The 22,987-nt window shown below is 37.0% G+C and overlaps 1 protein-coding gene across 7 annotated transcripts in view; it reads right to left on the reverse strand.

Annotated features, from left to right (window-relative positions):
• Nucleotides 1-671: 671 nt before the first annotated feature.
• Nucleotides 672-22,987, reverse strand: part of LUZP2 (leucine zipper protein 2) — a 148,160-nt gene continuing 125,844 nt past the window's right edge. For all 7 annotated transcript variants that reach the window (XM_072337226.1, XM_072337224.1, XM_072337225.1 and 4 more), the window contains 5 exons: nt 22,403-22,477; nt 20,324-20,488; nt 10,056-10,142; nt 1,866-1,943; nt 672-1,365 (listed from right to left, as the gene is read on the reverse strand). In XM_072337226.1, the coding sequence (XP_072193327.1) occupies nt 1,261-1,365; nt 1,866-1,943; nt 10,056-10,142; nt 20,324-20,488; nt 22,403-22,477 (510 nt within the window). In that variant the 3' untranslated portion in view covers nt 672-1,260. The remainder of the gene's footprint in view (nt 1,366-1,865; nt 1,944-10,055; nt 10,143-20,323; nt 20,489-22,402; nt 22,478-22,987) is intronic.

The following is a 22,987-nucleotide window of genomic DNA, read 5'->3' on the forward strand; positions in this document are numbered from 1 at the left end:
CCAGAACAGAGAATACCACCAAATGAAAAGAAAGATTGTATGTTTGATTTTTAAGCTTATTCAGAAGCAAAGAAAAGCAAATTAGTATAAGTAAATTACTTTTGGTCCAGTCACAGTCATAATAAGAGGGAGGTGGGAGCTTACAAGTTACAGCTGCTTAAAACACTTCATGCAACAGGAGAGCATAAAAGCAATGAATTGTTCCTAAGGCACTAGCTTTCAAAGATTTCCAATTCAATCGTATGAGGCACATGGATTCCACTGGCAACAGCATGTACGCCAAAAAGATATGCTCTTTCTTCCTCCCCTTTCCTTTCTGTTTTGAAACTCTTCCACAGAATACATGACCCATGAGAAACCAGAAGAACCCTAAGAGTCAGAGAGCACACCCTACCCAAAACACTCTGCCATAACGCCCCTCACACCACCTGCTGGGATCAATGCATCTTCCCATGATTTAAAGTTTACTTAGTTGCAGAGGTGAGTGCAACTACAAGGGATGGAACTGAAATCCTATGACTGGTACTCAAATTAAGAAATGTTAACAAGGTTCCATCAGCAAAAGTTTTTGCTTGAATTCTAAAACAAGCAGCTCTTCTCGTCTCTGCTCTTGAATGGTGCCTTTTTGCCAACAGCTCAATGATCAAAATAGAACTAGCAGTGACAACAGGTTAGAAAAAATAGCAACCCAATGTGTTTTATTGTTATAAGTAAGCAGATTTGAAATGGTGTTACTCAAAGTTAAATACACATGGAGCATTACTGTCCCATTATTACAGTTCTTCTTATGAGTTACATTGCACTTCAACTCAGTTTACACAGATTTGTCATCTCTTCTCCTCCCCCTCCCCCCCCCACCCCCCCAACATTCACTGCCCTTTAATTCTTGATTTAAAACCTAATCTGCCACAAAGCTTCATGAAAGAGATCGGGCTGAGAGAATCCTCAAAAACTTTTTTTATTTGTTTTATGGTTTGGGCTTTGTGGTTTCTTTTTAAAGAAATAAACTTAGTCTGCAATTACCAGTCAGGTAGAATAGCAGTTCAAAACCTGGACTGCATTACAAAGCATTTTTCTGAACATCCATTTTGGATTATTGCTGAAAGGTACTAATAGGTCTATTCTAGACTAGTTTACAAACATTCATAAAATAGTGGAAATGCATGCTTTAGAAAACAGGTACTATTCATGCCTCTGATCTCAAAAGATTGTGAAGATGGTAACAAGTGATGATCATTTTCAAAGGTAAATTAGTAGTAATTAGAGTTTCTTTTCTTTTGCGCTAACAGAATCTTCAGGCTTGTTCTCATTTCTTTCAGGTGATTTTTCCTCTTCAGGGTTAAACCACAGAGGGTTGCGCAAAATCTGGTGAGGGTGAAAACAGCATCAATGCAAAGAGCCTTTGACAGGGGAAGAATCATGCAAGTCTGGATCTTTATTTTGTTATTATTACTATTTTTGCTCAACTGTTTCGGTCTATCAGAAGACAAGAGCAGATGTACTACTCATTTAAGATTTTTCCATTGGTAAGATTGCTGAGTACACTTAGGCAAATTTACAGATATATAATTGTTTTGATCATCTCTCCCTCCCCTTCCCAAAACTGTTGACAGCATTAAATTCAGACATTTCATGACTAAGCTACTCCAGTTCAAGCATGGAACAGTTTGAAACAGCACTAATAGCCAGGAGTCATTTTGGACAGACGAACTGAACAGTAGTACCAGTAATAGAACTGAGTAAGCAGTTCTCTTCCCAAAGCGTTGGAATATAACATGTAAACATACTTCAAGCTACTGCATGCCTTACAAGAGATTTTAATTAAAAATAAATAAATAAATGAGAATTTCTTGGGAAGTAAATACCTGAAAGCTCGTCTCTGTTCCTGCTGTCTTCAATTGAGATGATGAATTATTGTGATTCCCCAAACACGTCTTGCCAACCTGCCAATGGAGATATCACATATAACTTCTATGGATTTTCTTCTAAAATACCCATGCTATTTTAAAATACTCAGCCACTGGTAACATCACCCTGTGTAGTCTGATGTGGCTGTAAATGTTTAGTAATTTAGTACTTAATTCTCCTCTCAGTAGAAGCAGTCAAATTTATTCCTACAATTGACTTGTGGAAGAGGACAGTAATTATAATCTTCAGTTGTGAGTGAGGAAATAGCAATGAACAGCTGAAAGCTAACATTAAATTGGAGGACTCATTTACTCCTATCTTCTTGTCTGATTTGCTAGATACCTTCCATATAAAAATCAGTGAGCTTATTGGATGGAGAAGTCAGAAAACTCTCAAGGTATGAGAAAGCTCATTAGATTCATCACTGTCATTTTACTACAGCAAAAATTTCATTTTCCTTGCAAATATGCTATTCAATATCACAGAAAACAGAGCTGAACATTATAAATAACATGCTGGGAGAATTACAAAGTAGATTACAAATGGAAAAGATCTTGCATTATAAGTCTTAAGTCTTTAACAGCACTGAAATTAAATTAAAAGTCATTCCAGACTATGATCTAGACACTACAGGCAAAGAAAATGTGAAACATAGGTAGAGATATCTTTGGTCATTGCTTTGAAAGTGCATTATGTTAGCAATCTGGTGCTTTGTTTTGGTTAATAGAAATTGATACATGCAAATGTAGTGAAACTTTACTATATATGTATATTTTAAGTTATTAAGAGTCTTTCCAACCTAATAGATTTTACTTATTCTAAATTTTAACAAGTCTTCCCCTGAAACAGGTCATTTTTAGCATAATTATCTGGAAAGTTTTTGAAGTTAAATTGCATTATATTTACACATCAGATACATTGGTGAAAAAAAGCATACCGTTCTTTAGTATATAAGTGTACACATACAAAAAAGAGAACAGTAACAACCACTACAAATTTCACTGGTATTTCTGCAACTTCTGTTAGATATTTGTTTCTTAAAAATTATGATTGAGAATACTTTTCCGGAGTAGAATACTATCTAGATAGAATACAAGAGAGGAAATAAAGCAGCCTAAAAGAAAAAGAATATGTCAAAGCAATATGTTTTAAGACTCTTTTCTCAGAGATTTTTTGCTTGGAAAAAAAGAGAAAGCCTGAATTAAGCCCACAGCATTTTAAATCACAGCAGGTTAAAAATCAGCTCTCTCAGCAGAAAACACTGAAAATCAACACAATCGCAGAAATTAAACGTCAAGAAGTTTTGTATCAGTATCGTTCCAGTACAATTCACATTAGACTCAAGTTAATTAAAAAGTCTGAGATTGACAAGGGGGTGGAAAATTCATTATGTTTTTCACTTGAGGAATTCTGACAGTCCCTCACCTGCACCATGTTGATCTAAATAAAACACGGGTCTGACAGAACTTGTTTTTAGTGTATTGCCTAGTAAGTTAAATAAAACATTCTTTCCTGATTAGTCACACTGAGATAAACGTGAGGGTTCCAGGGCCTTGCTAGCCAACAGTCTCAGGACAAATGATGTTGAGGGTCAAAAAAGAAACAGCATGTCAAGCTATGTAATTAAGATGTTATTACCATCACAAACTAATCACAGAACCCCAGGGGTTGGAAGGGACCTCAGGAGATCCTTGAGTCCAACCCCCCAGCTAAAGAAGGTACCCTACAATAAGTAGCAGAGGTAGACACCCAGATGGGCCTTCAATATCTCCATAGAAAGAGACTTCTCAACCTCTCTTAGCAGCCTGTTCCAGGCTTCCAGTACAAGCTTTAGGAACGGCATACAGCGTCATTTACAAACACAGTTTCCATAGACCAGGTAAGAAAGGTCTCATTGGTAGGAAAACAAAAGTGAAGGTTCTTGTTTGTAGCATTCCAAATTTTTCCACTCACAGTTGTTTTCCTTTTTGGCAATACACCATCTGGTACATTCTTCTAAATAAAGCAACTCCTACATCTTTATTATGTTGTTAAATCACAAAGAATTAACTGTCACTCGTCACTACAAAAAAGGTGTATTATTGACAAATAAATTAGAGATTAAGTGCCAGCAACAACCTTCATCGTGCCATCAGTCAACAGAAGTACCATAGCCAGGACTGTAACTGGTCACGTACTGAGAGCTCTCAGTTTCGAGTCAGGTCAGTTCCTAAAGTTGAGATAGACTAGTACAAGAGCATCACCCACCATAAGCATAACCCAGGCTAGAACTAGCCCAACTTAAGTCTCACGCATATACAACACCACACCTATTCACACATACACACATATGTCCCGTGTGTCCATGCATATATTTGGGTGTGTATATATATATACACACACAATCACATAAACATATTCTGTAATCCAGATCTATACCACTTACAGCTGATATACAGATAAAATAAACAAGCACATTCACAAATGTATATATATATTTTACTAGGTCGCTCTATGTCAAATAGCAGGATGATATTTTTGTTTGCTGTTGTATCTGCATGTCTTTTTCTACACCACTTACTTCTATGAGAGGTGGCTACAGTTTCGTACAGTGGAAACTAGCACAGAAGAACGATAACTGCTTTTATAAAATAAAGGGCTGAGTTGTCATCAGTGTGGTTTCCCATCTCAAACAGTAAGATTCTGAATCTCTCCTGAAAGGTACCAGGATTTTGCCATGCTTAGCATCAAGATTTCAACACATCAGTTCAGGTGGAGGGAGCTTTCAGGCTGTTTTCCTCACCCAGCTAAATTATTAAATCTTTAAGAATAAGCATCATATTTACAGGTTTGTTAGAGATGAGGAGGAATTCTGCTATATTTATTTACCTGAATACTTCTCAAATCAAGGACCTTTCATCCTAGTTTCCTTAGCATTTGTCCATAGAAGCAACTCTTACTTTCTAGATTCAGAAAGAAAAGCTTTCATTGTTTATAACCACAGCATGCAAACAGTTATTAAATAGACTATGACTAATCTCTGAAATCAAATGGCAATGAAGTGAGGCAGACAGATCAAAGAATCTGTAGAATTTTAAGGGACCTTAAATGTCATCTGGCCCAACTCCCCCGTAATGAACAGGGACACCAACAGCTCCATTAGGTGCTTAGAGAGCCTTTCAGCCTGACCCCAAATGTCTTCAAGAAGAAGCTTTCCACCATCTCGCAGGGCAACCTGTGCTAGTACCTCACCACCCTTATCATAGAAAAACATCTTCCTTACAACCAATCTAAATCTCCCCTTGTCTAATTTGAAACTATTTCCCCTTGTCTTATCACAGTCCCTGCTATAGAGTCCATCCCATTCTTTCTCGTCGCTCCCTTCTGGATACTGAAAATCCTCTGTGCATTTCTCTGAACCATACTGAAAGCTGTTTTCCCTGTTTCCTCCCTTCCCTAATATTATCTTATTTAATAAAAACCATAACTTAATATGTCACCATTAGCAAGACACATCAGAATTTCATCCATTAATAAATCACACCTACACAGCAATCTCTATGTATTACATGTGGAAGGATTGTTTGCCGTGCCATTAAGTTGCTGACACTTATTTGTCAATGCATAATCAACAAAAATAGAGTGGTGTAGTTAGAAAGAGATAAGTAGAAACAAATGAAAAACATTCACCTGTGTGGGCTTACAGGGAAAACTCCAAGAGAAGCAATCTCCAAAAAGACATCCTTCCCCAGTGGCAGCCAGACCTTAAATGGGGTCTAGGAGAGGTGCAGCCAGGCTCCACCCTTCTGGACATACCGATTAATTGCCTTCACCTGTGCTCTCAGGGCTGACTCAGTGCTCACCTGAGGTGATCAATCAGAGGTTCAGGCTGCGATTCAGCACTTCCCATACAGTCAAGGATGTCTGCCAAATTATGAATGGGCTTATTTTTAAGAGTAATATTTTCCTCTTTATGTTACAGATGCTGCACTTCTATTGTCAGACATCAGGAAGCATCTAATGTCTGAGCAGTTAATTTCAACAGCTGTAATACACAGCAGTGAGAACTCTGAACAGCAATAACCACAAATGCATTCTTAATGTTGCCTTAAGCAACACACTTTGTGTATGCAACAGGAAAAAAGCCATCTGCAACAGCGAAGAGAGAAAATTAACAGGGCATGATAATTGAGGCTGGGGCACGTGCCTTGAAATACTGTTCCATTCTGATTAGTTTAGTTTGCAATTTTATTAGCTAAGTATGTTTATATGAAATTCTGGTTATAAAATCTGCACATCGATGGGTAAAACATGCAACATTTGAGGGGTTATGGTTTTCAGTTCAGCTTGTGATCTATACAGCAGAGCAAGAGATGTTCACAGCTGTGTGTATAAATTATAAAGGTGGATCAGCCAAGTGTGCAACTTCATTTAAGAAGTTTCAAAAAGGCAGTTAAAATTCAGCACGTCACTTGGCTATTAAACTATGCAATTTCGTCTGCAAACTGCTGAACCGTGTGACTACAAGGGTATCCCACTGCCATCTACACAGGGATTATGAGTTGCTTTTGTTACTCAAGGAATCGCACCACTTATCGCTAGTGGACAGGAAACCAAGAAAATACATCCACCTCTGCTAAAGGGATAAACCATTTCCTGTTTCCAAATATTCTGCAATATTGGTTCAAACAACCTGAAATGCTTAAAAGGCAAACTTAGCTAAAATTAGCTAAAACTTTTCATGTTAAATTGAAAAAAAAACTCAATATATATTTAAAGCAGAAAAAAAAAAAAAAACCACCGCATTTTTTCAGACAACGCAAATCCTATCTAATTCTGCAATTAATTTGATGTTTGAATTGTTATTAATCTGCACCCTGTCTGTAATCTGCTTGTTAATTTATTATATCTTTGACAGGCACATGAGTGCTAAAAGTGCTATGTTCTAGTTGTTCATTTAGCCTATCATTACAACCTGCACTTCAGGCTGAAATTCGTCAGGTCACAAGATTTTAGTTCTCTACCACATGCATTACACACTACTCTGACATGTGATTTTTTTTTCCCTACACTGAATATGGATGTTTTGATTTCTTATATTCCTTTTTTTCCTCGTAATAATACAACTTCTCCAATTTTTGAACTAGGATATTAACCATATCGTTAACCAGGTAAACCATTAAAATGCCATTCTGCTGTTAAAAAGAAGTTATTAGGCAAATTAGGGCACTGTCCCTGGAATTGCTCCAGAATCACAGAGATGTGGCACTGAGGGGCATAATCAGTGTGAAATACTGGAGGTAGGTGTATGGTCAGACTAGGTTATCTTAGAGGTCTTTTACAACCTCCCTGATTCCATGATTCTAAGTCTGTAAAGCATACACATTTGTGTTCATAAGACGCTTCAGCTGCTTTTCATAATCCTCTCCTATTTTAGTGCACAATGCACTTAGAGAATGGTTAAATTAAGTTCATGTAACATCTTTCTGACCTGCATAGTGCTTGTTTAAGAAGCAGCATTACTGCAGTCACCTCAAGATTTTTATCATGATTTTTATCATTGGAATTCTGTTATAATAATTATTTCCTTTTTTTCCTCTCTCTTTACCGCCTTGGAAAAGCAACGGGAGAACACGATATTAAAGTTCTGCTGTTGAAAACAGAAGACAATAATGAAGGCAAATTCTATGGTTGCTTAGAGACAAGGATAATTTTTAGTCCAATACTCAGTGTCCTCTGTTACTGAATGATTAATGACCATGCAGTGTTTGTTTACTGCAGGAAATTAAAGCTGTAAATAAAAGCACTATCACTTTTATTTATCAGAGAAACTGTACAAGGACACAGAACAAGAAACTTAAGATAGGAGAACAAAGAAACACTTTATAGATTGTTGGTTTTTAGCCCAAACAAGTAAATGGTTTTAAATGATATGCATAAGAATTATTTGAAATGAAAAACAGACAAATACATTTCTGTGTTTAAGTATTTGTCCTTAGAGTGTCAAAAAAAGGGGAGCTTTTGGGAAGAGGGAAACAACGCAAGGAAAACCTGTCCCTTCTCCACAGAGACTTTCAGGAGCCAGAGGCAAAACACAAAACTGGACAAAAAAGTGCTATTGACAAGACTACTCCAATAAATAATAATCAATAACAAAAACATTTTTTACACTTTAAGGAGCAGATTGTTTCAATCTGTCCTGCATCCCAGAGGCCATGCTTCTTCACCACTGCCCACTTCATTATGCTTAAAAATGGAAGTAACATTTTTAATAACACAACGGGTTCTGTTTTTATTGGGAATTAATATTGCACTGGAGGTATATCAATTGAGAGATTAAATGATACAAGTCTTAATCCTACGACTCAAGCCTAGATGTATAACCTGGTCTCTACATCTGTAACTTAGAGGAGGGAAGGGAAGAGTGTTGATGTTTCAATGATCTTCAATCATGACAAGTACCTCAGCTTTTCAAAACTTGTAACTCCAGTTAGAGACTTCCTCTGCCTTCTCAGACAAATGCTTTATACCAATTTGAGCTACGCTGACTAAATGGATAAGAACACAAATTGGCAGCAGCAAAGAACACCCTTCTCCAAACACAAACAATTAAATCCCCGCTTTTATGGAAAAAGCTCCTTTGCCAGTATCTTTCATTGCATAATTTGAAACAGAATGAGTGTTTAGTTGTTCTCCTGAGTTGAGCAGTGGTTTAATTTCTCTTTTTTCCTCTCTGCTTAACATATTTATTTCAGTTAAAAGTTTGAATCTCTTTCTACACTCAGCAAACCTCTAAATAAATGAAATGTTACATTAAATGTTTCATTAAACATTTCATAACTTTCCCAAAGGGTAACCAACTTCCAGTCATAATCTAAATGGAGTTCATAGGATCACCTAGTTCATCTAGTTTCAACCCACATGCCATGAGCAGGGTCACCAGCCAAGAGAATAGGCTGCCCAGACCCAAATCCAGCCTTGCTTAGCTCCAGCTTCAGAATTATAAATCTTATTCTTTCTTCTCCTTCTCTTTAAGAAGCAACTTCTTTATCTTTAGACATAGAGTGCTGCAACAGCAAGTTAAAAACACTTATGTGCATATTATTTCTTTTAGTCTTTGCCCTCTCAAGAGGATGTGGCAGAGAAGAAGTCATTTATAACTAAATAAAATATTAATGTTTGCAATATATGTGTGATACATGCAGCTTCTTTGCTGGGTACTCTGTCACCTAGATCAGTTCCCCAGATTTCTTTGTGCTGTTACACATTACTGTGATCACTACCAGCAAGCCACACGCTCACCTCCATGGGAGATGGTTGTGTTTGGATGAAGGCGATGCACTCAGAAGCTCATTCAAGAGCCACTGTGACTGTCTCATATTTTTGCTGCCATCTCCTATATTTCACCTGCAACTTAGTCGAGCTTGACCTATATTTTAGAATACTTAGCTGAGAATATATTCTGGAAATAAATAAATAAATAAATAAATAAAAATGCATATCTCTCAGTTTTTCAGGTCATTTTTCCTGTTTCATTTGTGTTATTCTAATTGCAGTCTTAATGAACATAAATAGGATTTATGTCTCCAGCTCCCACCACGTTGCCTGGATGGGAAATGTGACTCAGTAAAAGCAGCAGACTTAACCCTCTGGTAAAAAGCTTGCAGCTTGCCCAGACTGGCAGTGAATGGGAGCGTCTGCTTCTACCATCATACTGACACCTCTTATTTCTCAAGCTAACCATCTAACCATCTCCCTGAAAATTGTGTTTGTACCAAATGAAGCTTCTGTGACAACAGTGTTTGATTACTAGTGGAACTGCTGTGTAAACAATGTTATGCATCTTACTCTGTTGCAACAGCTCATTAACCATGCTGCTGCATGAACAAACCCATTCTTGAAACAGTTCAACATCACATCATTTCTTTCTCCACTGCTTCTCTTCCCACAATAGCTCTACAAATCCTGTAGAGTAGTAGAACCCGAGAGTATACCTGCAAGGATTGACTGTGAGGTGCATTTTCTCCTCAGCACTTTAAGATAGAAAATGCCTTATAAAATACATGCATCAGCTTGGTTAGAAGTAAATCACATTGATAGTTGCCTTGGCTTTTAATGTTTTTATACAATATAGATTGAAACCTGATTTCTAGGTGAGCTCAGCTTACATCTTGAGAATCGCACTCCTGGATGCTCTGATTTTCTTCCTTTCCTGAGGTCATGTGAAGACTTTCTTTCTCCGGTGAGGCATTTTGCTGGACATAAAAGAAAAGAAAAAAAATTAAACCTACAGATAAAACTTCATAAAAGTCAAATAAAATCAGGAGAACTGCAAAAGTCAGGTACTACAAACTGTTAACTACCTCATACACTGCATTTTCAGTATGTTTTATACAAAGGAATGTTTTAAGACATGTTTTCATTAAATCATTCCCCTAGAAAGGGTTTCTTCTGCATACGTAATCAAGACTTTCAATCTGAAACTGACCACACAGAGTGATTTGGTTGTATACTGTCTTGTACGTTACTAAGCAAGATCAATACTTCATAATGCAATACAAGTTAAACTACATTTTCTCTAACACCAGCATCTTGGGGAGGAGGGTGAGAAGAGAGGTGTAAAGAAAGTGTTTTGTGAAATAATGAATATAATTTCACAACTGATCTTTTACCCTTACTGAGTGATTTGCCCGTTTGGATTGCAATCACAATAATACAGTTACACAAACTTAATGTCTTCCTGTTGAATGACACAGGTGTATGTATGTGGAATGATTTGCAGTACCTGTAGAATACACATTAATCTGATTTCTTGACTACCTGTGGCATTAAATCTACATAGGAGGTGACGAAAAGCAGTCAGCTTGAGCCCTTAATAACCTAGCAAATAAAGGTCTCTGCACAGATACCAGATTTCTCAGCATGTTGTACCCATTTCTACAAAACCAGGGAAAGTCTGAGATATTCAGGGAAGACAGACAGGAAGGAAGCATTTCCCCAGTGTCTTGTTTTCAAATACTATTTCTAGAAAGACGAATACAAGAAAATTTCTCATTCATATCCTCTTTAACACTCAAACTGAGATGTCATGCTTTATCCAAGAAGCATCCTCTTCTGACCACTTCCCCCCTCCCACAAACAAAATATGTTTTTCCAAGTGTTTCAATTTCCATGCAATTGCATTAAGCAGTAGGATCAGATTCTGTAGTCACCAGACCTGCTCAAGATACCAAACCAGGGAACTGTAACTTGTCTGCTTCATTTCTTCTGATTTCTACTTGATGGGCATCACATCACTCCAGCTATTACACCACCCTCATCTCCAATTGCTTTCCATTCTGTTACTCAAAGCTGACACTGATCTGTACATCTAAAGTTCTAGACTGAAATGCCATGAAACTTCTTGCACAGATCACAGAGAATTACTAGAATCTGAAAGACATGGGTAGAGGATGGGAAGATGTCTTGCCAGGTGCAGCCTAGTTCCTGTAGATTTGAGTTTGCTGCAGCCAGAATGGCATATGGCATTCTTGTGTTTTATCTATGTACCTTTAATCCATAACACTTTAGTTTCAAAGTTGGCTTTTTACAAGAAATGAGGGGGAAAAAAGTCAATATTAAAAGAAATAATACTCTATGTTTCTGAAGGCTTATCTGTTTGCTGATGATGTGTGAGGCTTTGAAGTATGCTCTGTAAACAAGATGCTTTGTTATCAAAAGTACTTGCTCCTAACAAAAAAGGGATATGTTATTCTTTACCTGAATGAAGCCTGTTTACTAGACTGATAGATAACCTCATGGAACTGCCACAAAGCACTCTGGAGCAAACTACATCGGAAACAGTTTAACAGTTTCTCAACTCCTTCCCAGTTTGCCTACAGCTTTCTGAGCCCTCCTCAAAGATTTTCAATCCAGGATTTCACATGTGAATATTTTTTCAAGGCTCTTTTAAAATTTTTTTTATATAGTTTTTAAATTGCAGAATCTTCCTTACAAGCCTGACTAAAAACTTGGAATTTCAGATACTTGAAATAAATAGAATTTTTACAATACATTTAGCACATATATTTGCTGATGGAGCTCACTGGAGCATGCTTTGCTTGTGGCCAAGATTTCAGAATCCTTATAACTGAAAAAACAATCCAAACTCATTAGTTCTTTCAGTTCTCTTTCAAAGTCAATTCTGGAAGAAATGACAGGGTTCACCTCTGGCACAAGCCTTTGAAATTTCTTTCACTTATACTTTGTACCTTTTTTTTCTTCTAACATCTTACACATTGCCTTCTCCAAGCATACGTTTATATTATACTCACTTTACAACTAAAGAAAACCAGAACGCTAGATCAACAACATTCCATGTTTCATCATCTTCTGACTTTGATGTACCGTTGAATTTTTTTCCTGCTGTAATCATAGAATGGCTTGGGTTGGATAGAACCTCAAAGATCATCTAGCTCCTACGGTGTGTTGTGATAATGTTATCCAATCCATCTTCCCATCTTTTCAGCATCACTGCACTGCTCTCCAGTCATTATTTGACAATGTGTTTTCCCACAATTCCACTGACAATGCACTGGTTTACTTGCCAAATGATTTGCCCACACAAACCAGCATATTTATTTCCATTCACTGAGACCATCAGACAGCTCTTTTCTACACTACAGGTTTCTAGTGATATTCAGTTTCCACATTGAAGTTATTCAATTAAAAATACTCAGATCTAATAAAGGGATCGTATGGCATTTTGAATGTAAGCAAACAAAGCAGTTTCTTGCTCAGTAGATATTCATGATACAATCAATACATACATAAATTTGCATGAGAATCAAGATATTTTTTTCTTCAATGACAGGCATCATCATTATGATAAGCAAATTCATATCCTAGGCTTTAGGTTGAGAAATCATCACCAATTTAACAGCTTTTTACTGGCCCAACTCAAAATAAAGCACAGACTTTCTAGTCAACTGGCACGCCTGCCCTGTCTGGCTGTATTGGTGGCAACAGGCTGGTGCATGGACTGAGGCCAGCATCAGAGTCCCCCAGGCTGGAGGTGCTGGCATTCAGCTGCTTCCAGAGGGGCTGCTAACTAGGGTTCCTCAAAGGGACCACCAATAGGAAATAATCAGCACCTGAGCTGTTTCTGCTTTGCTCAAGAGCTTTACCTCTTCTGGGAGACTTCTTATTCTTTTGGGATATAAATGATTTATTGTCCTATCTAGGAAATCCAAACTCGCTCAAGGATTTGTAGCACTTACTATGAAAAAGCAGAGCAGTTCTGAACATAGCAAGCAGATGAAGATGTCAGAGATAACTGGGCAAGGTATACAGTGCAAGAGTCAGAAATATCTCCTTTCCAGCATCAGTTCTATTTGACTGCTCCTGGAAACCATAGACTTTGTCGGCACATCACTTCCATGTACAGGCCAGCAGCCACATGACACCTCACATCCTTTGTTCAAGAAAAATGTGTTGATCCTGCCCATCTTTCCCTTCCCCCTTTTGGCTGCATCATTTGCAATTGCAGAAGTACAGTTGCTGTTTTTTACATTGTACAACAGATTTTCTACCTGCTCTCCTAGTCTTATAAATCTGACATGTTTTAAAAGTAGTCATCTGTTAAACTCTTCCACAATAGAAATAAGAGATAAATATGTATGACTGCCTGCAGGGAGTATAAAGCAAACCACTGGATCACACTTTCTAATATCCCAATTTATTCATAGTAGAATAAATACATGAAAAGTCCAATTCTAATAACAATACACCACCCTGTTTATTTCTATGGTGGTCCTCATATACATATATATATATATGCATATATTTGTATGTGCACATTTGTGTGTATGTGTATATTCAGGAGAGGTAACTAACTTCACTCTCATATGCAGTCAGTATAATTCACCAACAGGAGAAAAAGACATAGCTCACTTTTTACTTCTATTTAATCCACAACTACAGTTACATTTATGCAGGGCCGTTCATCTCAAAGGGCCCCAAACTTTACAGCATACCAGATGTTAAATTTCTGCATAACACTTCTTAAGCAAACAGAATTCCCTTGACTATTATTTTTAATTTGCATTATATTCAAACACCTTTGAGGTGGAAAATATTTTCTTTCCATTATTCGTTATGCCAACATTGTTATGCTAACCTTGAACAACAACAAGCAAAAGCTTTTACAAAGAATCTAAGAAAAACTCACTGCCATTAAAACTGAGAGTTGCTGGCACATCTTTAACAAGGATACTGAAAGAATACATTTTTCTTTCTTACCTTTTCATGTGTATTTGTGTTGTTTGCAATAGTATTTTCTACATCATAATTTTCCCAATCAAAGCCAGTCTCCTCAAAACAAAAAACACATATATACATATATATACACTATATGTATATGGTTATGTACATGTCCAACTATCTCAAAGCAGGGTAATTAATCTCTAACTTGAGCACCCTTTCTATGGGAGAGCCAGTACAGTACTCCTAGAATTCCAGAGAGATGAAAGATGATGGCCTGCCCTCAGAAACACAGCAAACCACCCAGGGGAGCTGGGCACCATGCGTAGCAAACTCTCAAAAGTGGTTATAATACAGACAAGAAAGACCCCCAAAAGATAATGGTAATATACAAAATATACTTGCATTTTCAGAATGGTGTGCAAGCCCTTTACCTACCTGTGCCCAGTGTTTAAGTTGCTGCTCAAACACCTCCAACGGAAGAGCAACATCCTTCTACAGAAATAGCTGGAGAGGTACTCTAGGGCATCTCATTAGGCAGCAGATGGGTATTTAAAGCAATTTCTGAAATACAAACCTACAGGCTAACATAAAGATGCTACATCTGTCCATTGTGGTATTGTGCTCTTAATTCTGCAGTTCTTTTTTCTACTACAGCTCATTCTGAGAGCACTGCATATTTCACCTGATTTAACCAAATGTTTCCTAGTGGAACCTTAAACCAAAATTTTCAATTGCCTCACAAGTAACAAATGCATTTTCTTATTTATATTTACACCATCTTGGGGGAGAAAAAAACAAAAGCAAAAGGGCTCATGAAAATGGATGCAATCAATTTTCTCTGGATCAATATGGAGTTATCTGTAATGATTCACTGTAACTCAGTTTTCAAGATAGTCAAAATGATGCATTTGCCTATATTTAACTGCAAGCAAGGACTCATGATAAAGGATACCTAAGTCACTTGTTTTCGGGGGACAAATTACAAATAAACTGTTTCCAGTGAGACTTAACAGGGGAGAGAGCTAAAATAACCTAATGTAACTGAAAACAGAAGTTAGAAATACTATTTCCTCAGACTGACTTTGTGAAATCCACAAAAAAATAACATCAAGCTGTAGACAAAACATCACCATCTACTTGTCATACAGCAATTATTCATATGCTTGTAAAAAAAACACGGAAACTATTGGAGACAGCTGTTCAGCTGGCCAGGAAAATTAAGCGCAAGGACAAGCACATATATCATGAAGTTTTGGACTCCATTGGAGCTAAGCACTGATCATCCAGATTACAATTTAAATCCATAATGGCCATCCTACAAAAATCTAAGTCATGTACAATACACCACAAGTGTGAGTAGTCATTTTTATATTATAATAGATATAATCAAGATTATATAGCAGAATCATTAAGATTGGAAAAGTTCACTAAGGTCATCTAGTCCACCCACCGGCCCATCACCACCATATTCATGCCGTGTAATACATTCATTGAGATATAACTGTGTGTCTACACTCCAGTGAGAGAGAACACAAGGTTGAGATTAAATATCATTGGTTTTGTTACTAATTATTATTGATCTGATCATTTCATAATCACAGAAGGTTAGAAAATACCACTAAGACCACTGAGTCCAACCACCATCACCACCATCGCCAGCAGCTCACATCCATCAGTGCCATAATAATGTGCCAGCTTCAGTAGAGGCAGAGGCAGTGATGGGTCTGTCCTTTTTTGTATGCATGTTTCCCTACATTCTCTTCTAGCAGTTATCAAACAAACTGTTTTTACACTTGCTGGTATCTTTAGCTTTGACAGCCACTGCAACTTCTCTGAAGCACTGATTTTGTTTGTTTGTGGTCTCAGATTTATATTTTCAAGTGTTCTGCATTTATCATTGTAGACGTTCACTTGCACAAGGACAGCAAGAAAACAATGTCCTGTTGTTTTTATTTGTGTAGGAGTTGTTCTAAGACTTGGGGGCTGTTCAACTCCTAACACTAATAACAACAGAAGCAAGAACAAATTACTTGTAGGTGTTTGTGAATAATTCAGCTAAGAGGAAAACAGAAATGTTAATCAGATAAACTCTTTGCTGTGAACAACGTTATATTCTCAAGTTATGCAAGACTTTGCAAGTTTCCAAAGTAAATGTGTATCATGTCCAATACTCAAAATAAAAGTATAGCAGACAGAATAACGAAGTTTCTACTCCCCTCTTAGCAGAGCCTGGAAGGTGTAGGATTATCACCAACACTCTCTGAGATTGTATTAACGTGTAATGACCTGAGAGCAGAGCGTGGACAACTTTTTCATAACCCACAACCGAAAAGCAACCACAAGTTCAGAACCAACCAGACATTTTCTGAAAGCTCTTGATGCCAATGAAATCCTTTATCACTTCCATTTGTTCTATATAAAATCCAGTAATAACCCAGTAGAACTTAACTGTGGGTACATTCTGACATTTACTCTACAAGATCATTCTGGCTGCCAGATTGCTCTTGCCTGCCCTTTTATGCAGTGTGATGCTCTATGAATAAAGGCCAAACCAAATAAACAAACAAAGAAAATGATCTTGAAAGTGCAGCTTAACTTTAGAGATAAAAGAACTAACCTGAAATGTATTCATATTAGTCTATCAAGGAAACTCAGCCGCATCCCTGTGTATTATAGGGCAATTCTACTGCCACATACTTTTAGGTGCTGACAACTTGTGCAGTTAGAAGAAAAACTCCTAATAAAAACTACATTTATAGTTCCCTTCAGATAACAGAACTGTGATCTGCAGCTAAATATATGAGGACATCTGCAATAAACAACCATGGAATTTGAGGACAGATGGCATTCTAACATTACTTGAAATGGCATCTCATCACAATAACACCACAGAAAGAAACAGCTATTCAACTTTGAGGGTCACTGATCACTATAACATTTTCCAAAGTAGTCCCAGTTCCAAAAACACCTGTGCTCAATTATTTTTTATGCTTATTCAATGAAAAATGCTACTTCCAGCATCAAGCATCGACATAATTCCTCATTTAATACCAGTGCTGTGTTAGCCTCCTGTTTGTTCACTCTTCAGAAGAGAATGTGTTTGCTAAGTGAATTTAAAGGAAGCTTTTCTCATAACCAGACATACCCAAGCATATCTGTCTTTGCTAACAAATATCCAAACTTGCTATCCAAATTCATGTTTTAAGTTATTCAGAAACTTAAATCATACTAGTGCAAACAACAAGCTAAAAATTCTGAGTATTTAAGAATTTATTAAACAAGAGCATTGAAAAGAACATCTTATCAGTAAAAGGCAACACAAGATTCCAGCATTATCATCAGCTAAGTGATGTGGAATTCAGTCTGAGAAGTCAGTAGAGCTGCTAAACTGTTGCTCTAAAAATATGGTTGGATTTGTCACACAGCGCTTCATGATTTTCTTGAATTATTGTACTGTTGAAGGACTTCGTAATAGACTTCTGGCATCCGTGTCATTAATCGTTTCCATGCCAATTATAAACATTCACCTTTATGTTTCTCTAAGTCAAGCAAAATAATTGGGGGCAACCTGAGAAATGATGGTTGTGTACACTGTAAAAGATATATCTATTTTCTGTATCCTACCGTTGCCTAAAGGATCAATCCTGTGACATACTGTCTATTCTATAGGCTTGCTAAGAAACACTTGGATATTGGTCCAATAATTTTATAGGCAGTAAGGACTCCACTGCATTTTGCTGCGACAAGATCACTTAATTGGTGGAAATTAATGGAAAAGAACTTTCTTTCTTTGAGGTGGTTGTGATCAATCTTACACGACTTGCCTCATACAGGAATAACAATCAATCAAAATTAAGAATATTGTGGTAAAATACAGGAATTATCTGCCAAAAAATGCAAGTTTTCTCTTGTGCCCTAGGCACACGGAGTGAGTGAATGCATTTTAGAATTTCTTAGGCTTTGTGTGCATTTAAAACATTAAGATGGGAACAAATATAACTCAAGATGGCAAGTAAACTGCAGTCTACGATCCGCAAAGGAACAGCAGATCTTTATAATTATTCCATATTCAGCAATTAAAAATATTCTACTGCTAAGCACAGCTTGTACAGAATTTGTACAAATGCTACTCTGTACAGCACAAGAGCTCCAGACATCTATTTGTATTATGTGCTAAGATCAATATCCTTCATTTCTCCTGAGCCCCAGTGAAATACTAATGCACACTTTGAAAAAATAAAAAGAAACAAAAAGCTTCATCAATAAAGGATATGTAGTATAAACAATATAACTGGAGATTAAGCTGATTTTTCAAATGTCTTCCCAATAAACATTAAATACACAGGCACAATGTTATCATTTGAGGAGAAAGGGTCACCTTGACAAAGTTTAATCACCACGCTGCCTGTCAACTGAATGTTGATGTGAGTCGGTAACTTTGTTTTACAGATCACTTCATATGAAATCTGGCTGCTATTTTTGTTTTATTTCCTATTCCAGAAAAGAAGAACTACATATCCCAGAGGACTTTGTGTTCAGACATGAGATACAACCCCCAGCAAGGTCACAAGACCTTCCCTTTTTTCCTTTGGCTCTCCTCCTTGCTGTTCAACCCAACCGTGCATCTCACCTCAGCTTTCTGGTGAGGCCTACCCACCCTTTGGACACTCTCTCTCATTATATTTGATTTATTAGCTTCAATTCTGATTATATTGTATTATAGTCTGTTATCTTGCATTCCAATACCATACTTAGTAAATTAGTTTGTTTCTCCTCAGATCATTGGGGCTGTTTTGAATTATTTCGGAAGCCCCCTGCTTCCCCTTTTCAGAGGCACAGATCTGCAGATCCCTGTACCCCAATAGTCATGGAACCAGGCCAAACCAGCCCATAAACCATCGACAAGGAACACTATAAAACCAAGGAGGCTTCAAAGTCCCTGAGCCCATACCAATCTCAAACACAGGCACAGTGATACAGTAAGTCCCATCTTTCAGAGAACCAATGTTCTCATGATAGAGTTGCAAACATTTGCAACCTGAAGAGGAGGGCCAAGGGAAGAAAACAGTCAATAAATAGCCAAGTTTGCTAGGAAAAACAGGCTCCTGAAATGCCAGGGTAAAACTGAGTCTGTATGTCACGCAATAAGAGTCTTTTCTTTTTCAGAACACAGAACTAGTAATCTCAATCTAAATGTGAGCTCACATTCTAGTGGGCTGTTATTAATTAATAATACACTGAATTGTTTCCAGAGGTAATAGTTTTGGAAATGGAGGTTTCTTAGTATTAAATAGTTAAAGAACCTACCATCATTCCAGTAAGAGTAGCATCACGAGATTCAATTTTATAATTATATTCTGAGTTCTGAAATTAGATGTCAGTTTTAATTACAGGTTTTTTGGCTTCAATCTCCGTACTAATAGTGCATGTCAACAGTTAATATACAGAAATTACAAATTGGCTGTGAGTTGGCAATTTCATTTAATATTCAGGACTTTCTGAACTTAAAGAATATATGAAATTCTCCCTCCATCATACTGCTGTAAAATTTCCTTGGTCTAAACTTACTGAATCACTTGAACAGATGAGCAAAAAGCAGCCCTATAGATGGAAACTATCAGGATATCTATCAATCGTTGTAAATTTTGACTGTAAAAAAAAAATGCTTTAATCTATTGAATCATATTTTCTCTTAAGTTGCCATTCCTGTTTCCTGAATACTTTGTGCACATCAAATATTCCCAAGCAATTCCCTTTTGGCAAATTCTGTCTGGGTGTCCCAACCTGCTTTATAACTTCAGTACTGGTTTTTGTCATGCATTTCTTTGAGAAACACAAAATCTGCCTCACTGTTCAGTGTTGTATTACTACAAACACATTACCAGCATCCAGCAGGTAAATTTTATTTATCTTATTTATCTGCATTCTCACTTATTTTAGGTGTAAATCAATCTTCCTTGTAGATTTGTCATGCAGACACAGTTAATTTAGTGAGCGACAGGCAGAATTCTCTTTCTCAGCAAAATAAGTACCCATTTCCCAACTTTGTACGAGGTTTACTGACATCAGAAGAGGCTTCAAAAAAAACTGTGCGTCTTGTAATGAATTTAAAACCCTCCTTGGTTCCAGCTTGATGCTCTTACAGGGCACACCCTCAGAGATGCTTGAAAATAAAGTGAGGGAGAAACCATACCTTGGTGCTTGTCACTGGGAATTGAACTTTTGAGCCCTTTGTAGCTGTAGATGTCAGCTTCTCTGCCGGTTTTGTAGGGACTCTATGGTTAGCGGGAGGCTGATTGTGCAGAATGAAGGACAAGCAAAGCTTCACAGTCTCCTTCAGAGCTTTCAGCTGTGACTCCTGGGGAAAATAAGAAGCCATCAGTTCTCCGAGATGTGCTATTACAAAGACAATTACTTGCTTCATCTGTCCATATTACAGCAAACGTTTACAAATAGGAGCTGCTTTTATTTATTTCTTTTTTAAATTTAGTTCAAGAATCAAGGCTGATTTATGTGGTTTTTATATAAGTTACTGTGCATTAGGTACTAAAATGTCCCTGCACTCTTCCCTTTCATACCTGCATTTTATCTATATCAATTATTGCTCACACTTATCATTAAAGCAACAAATATGTAACCTACCAAACATCACTGAGTCCAGATTCTAGCTTATAATAATTAGTAGAGAGAAACAGATATCTGCAAGTATAGCAAATAGAAGTTGTTTTCATTCCAACAGAAGAATGACTTCCCTCATGTACATACATGTGCATATTATGTTGTTGCACTGTAGAGTAGGTAAGTCATAGTCCTTTCCACCTGCTAAGAGTATGACTGTAGTTTAAACCAAGTTAAACCTTCTGATTAGTGAATGCTGTTCTCATGATTGCATGATGTGTGTTTGCGACCTGATCTAGAATACTGTTAATTTTCTGGTAGAAATGGAAACAGATGTATCGACAAGTGCAACAATCAGTTATTAAATACAGAGATACAGCTCAACTTGCCGTTTTCATTTGTGGTATTGATAACAAATATAATGTTGCTGCAGCAATGGCTGCTTTGGCACCATTAAAATACATAACTAAAGTACTTTATTTGTATGGAGCAGTAAAAATTGCATTGAAGTGTATCTTTATCTCTTATCAGCATCTGGTATAGTTATTCATATCACCTTGGTAAAAAAAAGAGGGACTTACAAAATTTATAGATGATGCAACTGCCACTGGCAACTCACATTTGATGAAATATCACTGCATCCAAGAAAATTTATGTGTGAAAGCATTAAAAAAGAATGGATAATGCCATACAAATCATCGTCACAGTTGTGAATTGTATGAAGTCCAATGAATCACCATCACAAGTGTACAACTTAGGGAAATAACCAAAGATGGTGTTTGACAAAGTTCTCAATGACTTTGGATGTATCAGCTGCCTGTCTGATAAAAGTAGAGTCAACATACTATGCACATCTTTATCATTTCCCTGATTATACTCTTGATAGATACCATCATCTACCATCTACACAAACAATACTTTAAAACAAATACTAAGAAGAGAAGCCTAGTACCATCCCAAAAGAAAATTTCAGTTTTATGCATATTAATAGACACGGTTTGAGACTCAATCGCTCAATTATTCATTACCAAAACAGCTCATGTTCCAAAAAATACGTGCTACTTTCTACATGGATCCCATTCCTACTGCACGTGCAAGCACTGTCAAAGCAGTTAAGGCTGAGTCTTTACTATGGTCATCTCCATGTATTTTTAGTTCACAGAGAAAAGCTCTCAGCCAGGGACAAAAAGGTTTGTGAGAGCTTAAATGGTTATATTAGTCTGCATTTAGAATAAGCATGGACACTGTGACTCTCAGAGTTCTTCTGCAACTCCACCTGTATGATCTTTGTTCTTTTCCTACACTTACACCGTTCCATTTCCCTGTCACCTTCTCAGCATGTGAACAATCATACCATCCAAGGTTATCATCTCAATGATAATTTGCTAGAAGATGATTCCAGGCTTCTGGAAAGCCTACAGAATCATAACCTAGCCCAAAATTAAAATGCCATAATATTTACCAGGAGAGAAACGTAGGGTCAGAGAACACTTGGGTGTGCTGCAATTCCCCTTTTAACATGCAGACTGGTAGTCCCAGATATGCGCCTTTAACTATGCATCTCAACTTCTGCAAGACTTCAATTTGTTTTTGTCTAATAACACCAAAATGTTCACAGCTGATAAACATGCTTACATCACGTTACAGTTCTTACTTCATCAAGGGCTGCCTTTTCCAATTCTTCTTTTGCAAATGCTAGTTTCTGCTCTAGATCTGTCAGCTGTTGTGCCTGTGGGAATAAAGAGAAAGCTGATGTCATCTACACTGTATTTTTTTCACACAATTCTTCATGCAGCGCCTGAGAGAAAGGGAGAGATTCTCAGTAATATATATGAATTGAGTCAGAAATGATTGCTAAAAGACCAGGCCTCAAGGGATACTATTTTCCCTGCAGAAAAGATGTATTTTTACATGGGAACTGAGCTCAAATCTGCATCATTTATGTTAGTGCAAATTTACTCTTTAATTTCGGTGTCAGTAGCACAACTAATTCCACACTAGGAAGCGACTGTAATCATACCATGGTATTCTTTTGCAAACATGAAAATAATCAAAGTTCTAATTATTTTGCTTTTTTATTTCACTTCTGTTTGTAATTTGACATGTTAATTTTTTTAAAACACTAAGACATAAACATCAGCATAACTACACATAAAGAGAGAAACTAGGAAACATACAAATATTCATACATATTGGTCCCTTATAAGATGCTACTCTCTGCCAGTACACAAGGTGTTAA

The sequence above is a fragment of the Excalfactoria chinensis genome, chromosome 5, assembly GCF_039878825.1.
Source record: "Excalfactoria chinensis isolate bCotChi1 chromosome 5, bCotChi1.hap2, whole genome shotgun sequence".
NCBI classification, from domain to species: Eukaryota; Metazoa; Chordata; class Aves; order Galliformes; family Phasianidae; genus Excalfactoria; species Excalfactoria chinensis.